The 10,161-nt window shown below is 37.6% G+C and overlaps 1 protein-coding gene across 1 annotated transcript in view; it reads right to left on the bottom strand.

Annotated features, from left to right (window-relative positions):
• Positions 1-1,032: 1,032 nt before the first annotated feature.
• The window catches only part of LOC103068618 (UDP-GalNAc:beta-1,3-N-acetylgalactosaminyltransferase 1-like), a 33,268-nt gene continuing 24,139 nt past the window's right edge, over positions 1,033-10,161 (bottom strand). The window contains 1 exon segment of the mRNA XM_082931003.1: positions 1,033-1,180. Coding sequence (XP_082787129.1) covers positions 1,033-1,180 — 148 coding nt within the window.

Here is a 10,161-nt window from a genome sequence, read left to right as displayed (position 1 = left end):
AAATCAGAGAGTTTAAAAACTCCATTCATCAGTATGTGCATATATTAATACTTACACGTATGTGGCCTGAAATTGATTATATTTAATTCACATTAAAATTCGTCTCCTCGCCATAACCAGTTATTGGCAATCCAGAATAATTAAAGTATGTCTGCGTATTTTTTTTACTTACCCATAGAAATTAAACTAACCTTCAATAATAAACATCTTATTTTTCATCTTGTTTATACTGTCATTCCCATGATTATTAGTTACTCCACCTAATTCAATAGCCCCCTCCAAAAATCTACAGAGCTTTTCCATACATTTTAAACCAAGCAAATACATACACTCATTGATAAAATGTAACAAAATATATGTGTGCAGAAAATATATGAATGTTTCTAGATGAGTCAAAGAGCTATATGAGAAGAACAATGATACTATAGGGCCAAGATTTCACACACTCGATTAATAAGCCTTAAAAGTGACAATAAAAGCTTCTGAAAGCAAAGCACAAACCATTGTATGTGTTTTTTGAGAATACCTTAAGATCACTGTTAAGTTAGTGAATCCTGGGGCAAGATGGGGGTCAGATACTGAGGTCAGGAGGGTGATTAGGCAACAAAAGCAGAGACAGTAAGTCGTTCAAGCAGCAAGCATGTTACCACCTGGGATGTCATTTATTTCCTAGAGATAGAGGTGGGTAAAGTCCCTGCACTGTAAAACCATGAATTAATTATATTCTGCCCCTCCCAGTGAGCATAAAGTGCTCAAATTTTCTTTTGGGATGATAGGGGGAAAGATGGCTTATCATTCACAGTTGGATGTTAAAATCCCAGAGGAGAAAGCCAATAAAAACAGCTCCTAGTGACAAAAATCCAGGAGCTGTACCATCACTATCAATCAAACTGAAATGTTTTAGGATTCATATTTATTTTCACCACTTTGTCACTGAAGAAAATGTCTAATCAACTAGACAATGTATAAATTCTAGTTTTCTGATGCTTAAAAGAAAAGTGAAAAAAACACATTAGGGAGTTGTGATTTACTTCAGTGGACGGGATTCCTTCGGAGAAGGCCGGTCCATGGTGAGGGCGGCTGATAGATGCCTCGGGTATTGTTTCTAGCCCCCAGGGTCAGTCTCAGGGGGCCAGCATCAGCCAGGCCCCAGGCAGAAGCACCCAGACAGGTTCCCCTCCTTGAAGTGTTCAGGATGAAGCAGGAAGATAATGTTATTTCTGTGGGGCTTAATCAGAGGCCCTTGGGCAGTGGTTCTTTTTCCAGTTTAATTACAAGAAATCAGAGAAGGAAGTAGATGGCTTGCTCCCCAGTTAGGAGCTAGCCAGTAAGTGTAACAGAGTGAGACCAGATAAAACAAATTCTGATCCAGCTAAAGGAAGATGTTCTGGGGAGAAAATGTAGGAAGAGAAAGAAGCCAAGGAGAGACTCAGCTAAGCAGCCGCCACAAGCAAAAAGTGCTCACCTACACTGTTCCTTCCAATACCCTTCTTGGCCGTTTGTCTTCCATGTCAATTTAACATAGACACATGTGCCTTTCAGCTGTGGATTTGCCACATCGTTATGAGCACTAAGGATCTGGGCAGGGGGACTGGGTACCAAAAAGAAAACAATAAAGGAGCCACTCCCACAGGAGACAAAATGTAATCACTACACAAGAGTATTACAATACCATCGAAGTGTTTTAGTGTGTCTATTTTTCTCAGGCCCGGTGTGTTATTTCAGAAAATATTATATTGCTTATGCTTGAGGAACACAAAAAGTCAAACATTTTAGTTTCTCCTCCTTAAGCAAATAAAGAATATAACTCTCACTTTCTCTTCCTCTGTGTCCCTCGTGTTTCCTCTCTCCCTCTTTCTCCCGCTCTCTAGCTCTCTCTCTCTCTCTCTCTCCTCTACTTTATCCGTGCATCAGCAAAACACTCATTATTATTCACTCTGGAAGACAGTCGTTTTAGAGGCTAATCAGCAATGCTCGCGGTTTATGTTTAGTTTTTAATGCTACTTGGAAGTTTAAAAATGAAAAATCACCAGTATTAACACGTTTGTTTGAGTCTCACTGTCTGGCTGATAGAAACCGTTCCTTGAATGTTCATACATGGCGGACACGTGTTCCCTACCAGCAAGTAGCTTACATTCCCTCCCAGAGGCAGGACACAATACTAAACAATTACATATACAAGGGGTGTGCTGCAAAACAGTGTGTCAGCCAGTACGTGCTCTGTGACTCAGGTAAGGATGGGAGGGCTAGTGAGGGTTGGGACTACCGGGGACTTGAACATGAGCTACAAGGAAGGGTAGGTTTAGCTCATGGAAGGGAGATGCAGAAGTGTATTTGACAAATACGGAAATTATAATCACCTAAATAAAGTGGATCATTTGTTTAGATAGAGAAGAAGCCGAGAAACTAGAGGGTGCTGACTGATTGGTACAGGAGTCTGTGGATTATCGTATTGTAATAGAAAGTCATTAACGATACTTTTGAATAGAAGATGTAGCTTGTGTAGCAGGAGAAAAGCTGGAAATCATGTGCCAGAAGACTAAAATGAGGAAAGATTTTGCCTAAAAAGCCTGTTAGAGACTCTTATACAATACGTCTACAGACACGAGTTTTATACTAGAGTGTTCCTGGGGAGAGGAGAAAGAAATGAGCGTGATGAAAAAGGAGTAGGATGAACACATTATGGGCAGAGAGGAAGAGATAAGGGGTGAGTCCAAGCCACCAAGGCAAGTCACAAACGGATGATGACATACTGGCAGAAATCAGTTTTGGGGGCAAGAGAATTCGCTTGACTGTTGACATATTGCTGGAAACTGTGTGAAGTCCAGCAGGCAGCAGGACTAAAAATCAGAAAATTATCTTTAAAGCGAGGTCACTAGTTTTCATTCTCATAGTCATGCACATGCTTTGTCTTGTGTTTTAAATGAGCCAGTAGGTAAATGAATATGAATAAGTAAAAAATGAACAGTACATGTGATCTGATAGTTGATGTTGTAAGAAAGAATAAACTCTACAAGAAGATATGGAGGGGGAAAATTAAATGAGTAAGAACTGAATCTTTTAATTTTCATCCAACTATGGACAAAGGAAGAAGTAAAAGAAAGAAAGAAAGGAAAGAGGAGTCGCAAAAATGAAGGGAAATTTTGCAGCAACATGGAAGGACTTGGAGAGCGTTATGCTAAGTTAAATAAGTCAGACAGAGAAAGACAAATACTGCTGTTATCACTTAGGTGTAGAATCTTAGAAAAATACAACAAAGTAGTGAAAATACCAAAAAAGGACGCAGACTCACAGATATAGGAAACAAACTAGTGGTTATCAGTGGGGAGAGGGAAGTGGGGAGGGGCAAGATAGAGGTAGGGGATTAAGAGATACAAACTACTATGTATAAAATAAGCTACAAGGACATACATACTATGTATAAAATAAGCTACAAGGACATGGGGAATATAGGCAATATTTTACAGTAACTATAAATGGAGTATAACCTTTAAAAATTGTGAATCACTCTATTGTACACCTGTAACTTATGTAATATTGTACAGTAACTATACTTCAATTTTTTTAAAAGATGAAGGTCAGGCAAAGACAAGAGGATGTCAAGAAGAGAGAAAAATAGAACAGTAGCCTAAGGGAGGTATCAAGACTGAAAGAAGCTTTAGTGACGTTGAATTTGTGTGTGTGTGTGTAAAATAAGAGAAAACTAGACACATATGAAGGCACAAGAGGAGACACCAATGAAAAGGTTCAGGTTAAATGTTTCATTCTTATAAGGACCGGTTGATACTCTCAGGGGCGAAGGCAGAGGGGAGAAAATTTGGGAGAGTTCCAGGAGGACTTTAGACCTGGCACTGGTAGGGGTTGGGGGAGGTTTATTCTATTGAAAAGGAAAGAAGAGAAAATAAGTGATGATCCAGAGGTATTTTGAGGTTTGAAGAGATATGTGCACAAAGATATAAGTAGGAAAGAAGAAGGAATACATGCCAGATGGTCTCAAACTAGGAACAAAATGGCTGGGTAAACCAGGCTTTAAGGAACCAACTGAATGAAGCCAAAAAGTAAAATTAATATTGAAGAGTTGAAGGGGCAAAAGGCTCTAGTATTGTTACTGTGAACAATAGTCACCAGGCTTTTTACTGCTAAGTAAAACTTCCATCTGCAAATCTTGGAAGACTACCAGGTGTAACAGTGAGGCAAACAAAACTGTCAGCAAAAAAAAAGGAACTATCTTAAAACTCAATGCAATTAAAAATATATCTTGAGCATTGATTACATGCCAGGCACTATATTAGATAAGAGCAGGAAAATTTTAATGGAATTCTAGGACCTGGAAACTTGCAAAAAGTGAACATAAAATTTGTGCTAGTTTCTTAAAACTCTAAAAATGAGCTTCCTCTAACCAGGATGACTCAAGATGACATAAACTGGCCTCAGATGACCCCTCCATTCTTTTCCGTATCAGCTTGCTGGGAGAACTCTGCATATCTAGCAAAAAAAAAAAAAAAAAAAAAAAAAAATAAGTGAAAATTAGGTAAACTAAGATACGACCGATAATAAAAAAAAAAAAAAAAAAAAAAAAAAAAAAAAATTTAAGTGAAGATTAGGTAAACTAAGATACTACCGATAATAATGCTGTTGTGCCACCAAAGCCAGAAAGAAATAGTATTAGTCCATTACTCAATAATTTCCCTCTCATCCATCCCAACGGCTGTAGGTTTTCTCATGACCTACAACAAAGCATGAAAAGATGCACACTGAAATGATGTACAAAGATTTAACAGACGTTAAATATTGAATACTGTTTCGGGAACACTATCCATGTCATCTCAATAAATCTTTATATCTTTATGAAGCAGGTATTATCATCCCTATTTTACAGGTGAGGAAATTAAAGCTCAGAGACAACAAGTAGCTGCTCAAGGTGACTAGATCAGTAAGTGGACAATCACCAGGTGAAACATAGCTGCATCGTTTTCCAAAGTCTGTAATTTTCCCGCCTAGCCTAGCGACGCTCAATCTTGGTTGCATATCAGAATAAGGTGGAGAAGTTTCAAAACATATCAATGCCTAAGTCTCATCACAGACCAATGAAGTCAGAATGTCTGTGGGTGTGGAACCGGCATCTGGGTGCTGAATGATCTTCCGGGTGACTCTCACGTGCGGTCACCACTGGGAACCACGCTTCCACATCAAGCTGCCATCATTCAGTCATCTTTCATCCCTCTGTCTTTCTCTGACTTCCTCAGAGTCAGCCTACTTTTTTATTAGTGCTTACGCTGGACAATAAGAGCAAATACTACGTCTTCGTGACCTTATATTTTCAAATTCCTGGTTTTCTCATCTGCAACTGTCCCTTCTAGCTGAGACTTTATGATTCTATAATTAATAGGTGTAACATCTTTTAAATTTTAATGAGTTATATTTATATCTGTTATACACATAATACGCAATATTCTTAGAAAATTATTTATCAAGTAGTCACTATTTTTCAAGCACTATTCTAGGGACTAGGGGTATGGTAAGGAAAAGAAAACACAGGCTAATAAAGAGTCAGAATTTGAATTCAGCCTTTTAATTATAGGGTTAGTCCTCTTTCTACTTCCTCATACTCATATAGAGTACATTTATGTAGCTATTGTTAAATTATCGAGGGGGAAGCTAATATAATCCAAGGGTTGCCTATGCAAACATTACGTTTATTACAATACATTCTGTATATGACTCCATCGGCTCCAAAACATTTTCCTCACTATGCTATCTACTCTAATTCCTCTTTTACTATAAAGTCTGAAATTCCCACCGCTCTTTAGAAATAGACATCAAATATAAAAATGATGGTACTTCAGGACTTACAGAAGTCCTGATTAAGAAGAGCTTAAGCCAATCAGTTCTTTACTACCAAGAAGTCTGAAGACAGGTGGCTATTAACATTGGTTCAGTGGCTCACAGATGGCAAAGCCAGTATCTCTGTAATTCTCATGAGCAGAATGACAAGATGGTGACAAGATGGATGTGCAGTGCCATCATTCCCGTCTACACTAAAGGCAGGATAAAAGAAAAAGGGGCTTTCTGTGTCAGCTGTCTGTCCCTTCCATCAAGAAAGCAAAACATACCCTGAATCCCCAGCTCACTCCAGCTCATATCTCTATAAACCTTGTTACATGATCACCCCTAGCTGCAAGGGAGACTTGGAAAGTGTGTCTTTTCTTGTCTCTTTAGTGAGGACTTGAGAGACAACGTCTAGGCTCTAGTCACACATTATTTAGAAGCCATATTTAAAAGGTACTGCATTTGCGAGGATACGTGGACCATCAGGAAGTCTAGCCTCTTCTCATCTGTTCATTCATGTTACTTAATCAAATACGCTGAATGTTTTCTTGGAAAGCTCAGAACTCCAAACCAAGGAATCCCGGAGTTTTTAGACAAGAAGAGGTCGAATGCCAATGATAGCTCTATACATCTGGAAACATCAAAAGGGACTAAGGATTTCAGCACCTGTGAGGGGTGGTAGGGGAGGCAGCTGCTCATAAACATGGGAGATCCAAAGAAGGGGTCTGTGGAAAGGTCGTGGAAACATGGACACAGTTTGGATGAGAGTTGGTCCTCTCTTCATGTAAACTGATTCTAATATTGTAAAAGTCATTTCAGTTTTAACAGCTTTATTGGGATATAATTTAAATACCATATAATTCACACATTTAAAATGTACATTTCAATGGTTTTTAGCATATTCACAGATATGTGCAAACATCACCACAGCCAAGTTTAGAACATTTTTATCAGCTCAAAAGGAAGCCTGTAATATCACCTGTCTATCCTTCATCCCCCACCCCTGTCTTAAGCAGCCACTAATCTACTTTGTGTCTCCATAGAGCTGCTTCTTCTGGATGTTTCATTTAAATGGAATCGTATAATATATAGCCTTTTGTGACTGGCTTCTTTCACTTAGCGCTAGGTTTTCAAGGTTCATTCGTGCTGTAAATGCATCAGTACCCTATTCCTTTTTATAGCTGAATAATATTCCATCCTATTATTTATGTTTGTCCATTCTTTAGTTGATGGATGTTTAAGTTGTTTCCACCTTTAGGCTACTCTGAATAACGTTGCCACAAACATTATTGTTCAAGTTTTTATGTGGACATATATTTTCATTTTTCTTGCGAATATACCTGGGAGCAGAATTTCCGGATCTATATTAACCATTTAAGAAATTGCCAGAATGTTTTCTAAAGTGGCTGCATCATTTTGCATTTTCACAAGTAGTGATAAGCGTTCTGATTTCTATACATCCTTGCCAACACTGTTCTCTGACTTTTTTTATTCTAGCTCTTCTAGCTGGTGCGAAGTAATATCTCATTGCAGTTTTGATTTGCATTTTCCTGATTACGAATGCTGTTGAGCATCTTTTCATGTGCTTATTGGCCATTTTTATTTCATCTCTGGAGAAATGTCTATGCAGGTCCTTTGCCCATTGTTAACTGGGTTATTTGCCTTTTTTATTATTGAGTTGTAAGGGTTTTTAATATACTCTAGATACAAGCCTAATATTAGATAGATGAATAGTGGATATTTGCTCCATTTTTTTGGTTTTTTTACTTCGTTAATAGTGGTTTTTGAAGCACAAATATTTTTAATTGAGATGTTGTCCAATTGATCTTGTTGTTGTTCATGCTTTTAGTGTCATATCTAAGAATTCACTGCCCAGTCCAAGGTCCTGAATATTTACTGCTATGTTTTGTTCTAGAGTTTTATAGTTTTAGCTCTTACATTTGAGTTTTTGATCTATAATCAATTGATTTTTGTGTATGGTGTGAGGTAAGGGTCCAACTTCATTCTTTTTCATGTGGCTAATCCGTTTATTCAAAAGACTATTTTTTGTCTATTCAATGGTTTTGGCATCCTTGTTGAAAACCAGTTGACTATGGACACATAGGTTTATTTCTGGACTCTCAGTTCTATTCCATTGATCTATACGTCTGTCCTTATACTAGTACCACACTGTCTTGATTACTGTTGCTTTGTTGTTAACTTGAAATTAGGAAGTGTGAGTCCTCTAATTTTGTTCTTTTTCAAGATTGTTTTGGCTATTTTGAATCTCGTACAATTCTATATGAATTTTAGAATCTGCCAGTTGCTACAATGAAGCTAAGCTGGAATTCTAACAGGGATTGCATCTTATCTGTAAGATCAGTTTGGGGAGCATTGCCGTCTCATCAATAGTAAGTCTCCTGATCCATAAACTGGTTCTTACCTTGTCAAAGACATTTCTTACTGTCTCTGTGTTTGCCATTGTTCAGTCCCTTTTCACATTATTGGTCATGTGTAAGCAGAGTATAATAAGGAAACAGAGAATCGAAGTATAGTGGTATATGGACAAGGAACCATAATTAAGGAATAGAACATGGTTCCTGTGAATAAATCCAGGTAGAACAGTTTCCTGCAAGATCAGTCTTTTGTGTTTGAAGGGAAATCCTAGAGGCATTCCATTCCAGCGCCTCATTTGGGGTCATCTCTTTCTTTCATATGCTGCAGCCCTGGGCTCCCTTTTTTTTTTCTTTCTTTTTTATTGCTGTGGCTGCCATGGCAACGGTTCACATGGGCTGGAATAGAGAAGATGAGGCCTCTGTGGAGCCATCATTAGTGCTACTCTGGCCAGCAGGGGGTGCCAAGAAGAGCAGCCACTTGCACCTTCTGTTTGTAAGTGTTCACACCCACACCCAGGAAAGCAGAGGATCTGGAACGAACTGAGGGGTGATGTGTGTACTACTACAAAAGGAGATCTTGAACCCTCTGGAGAGGTTTTTAAAGATTTGTAAGGATTTCACTAGGAATTCATATCAGAACATAATGTATGAGTGATTAAATAGATAGGAAAATTGAAACAAAAAATTTTCACTACAAAATATGACCTTTCCAGAAATCAGAGGTCATATTCTTATTTTTACTTCTTTTTGCTACACAGATTTAATTTTTATGTATCCTTCACTCAAGATTCCCACAGGTTAGCTTCTCTTTGTGCAGAGTGGTTAGACATCCTAAGGAATTAACAAATGTTTATTAAGTTGAATTCAAATGCCTGTTCTCTAGATGCTGAAGGAAATTCTGTTTCCATTCAGTATAGAGCAGTGAATTGATCACCCACCAGTGCTTTCCTAGAACCACAGAATGAAATTTCAAGAGGACACCTGGTAGCTCTTTTACAATTCCATTTCACGTACGCCTCAGAATATTGTACCCTCACACACGTAAGCAGGCAAGCAGCTATTAAATTAAAATGTGATGCCAAATACACTTTAAAAGAGCCGTGGAGAACAAGGTAATGACCTCCTATCACGCTCCCCAAAGTATTGTGTGGATAGTTATGGATTTATATTTTGGGGTTTATATTATGTGGAATAATTTGCACAGCTCTGACTTGTGAGCTGGAAATCTTCAGATCTTTGATGCCTATGGCTGGCAGTTTTTACCTTTGCAAATTCTTTGGTATGCAGCCAGTGTTGCCTGATACACAGAGTTGACTAAATATTTAGCAAATATTCATACAGTTACTCAGCGCATTAATTATTGTACAAGTTTCCACTCGACCATCCTTCTTTTTGCTACAGCTAATTCTCCGTTGCTCCACTGACATCTGTTCTGGGGAGAGGCAGAGAAATAGCCAGCTCAGCAACTTTCATTCCTTTCAAGGTTATGCATTAAAGTGTGAGAAAGCAAGACACCCATGAAAGCTACATCACTGGCTTGGCTAGCTTAGAAGTTTAAATATATAGATGAAACTACTAATGGGTTTGTGTGTTTTGCTTTTTGAACAAACTTATTTTTAAAGTAACTCTTTAATAATCTATTAACTGACAAAAAAGAAATTCTTTTTTTTTGCAAAGCTAAAATTTTTTATTACAGAAGACAAAATATTTTCCACTGAGTAATGTTCATAATAATAATTATGAATTACAACAGAAGCCCTGTTCCTGATGAAAATATTCTAACTTCAATGGCTTATTAAAAACATTTATTTAGTTATTGAATATTCAATCTAGTTTATCTTATAGACCTTAGATATTTCTAAATAATGAAAGCCAATACGTTTATAACCACTTAAACTGAAATGTACAAGTTCTGTTTTCAGTAGCTTTTTTTTTTTGAATTTTTGAATTTTATTTA

Source organism: Lipotes vexillifer, unplaced genomic scaffold (assembly GCF_000442215.2).
Source record: "Lipotes vexillifer unplaced genomic scaffold, Lipotes_vexillifer_v1.1 scaffold1584, whole genome shotgun sequence".
NCBI classification, from domain to species: Eukaryota; Metazoa; Chordata; class Mammalia; order Artiodactyla; family Lipotidae; genus Lipotes; species Lipotes vexillifer.
Note: the sequence above shows the minus strand (reverse complement) of the source record. Positions and strands in the feature narration are given on the sequence as shown.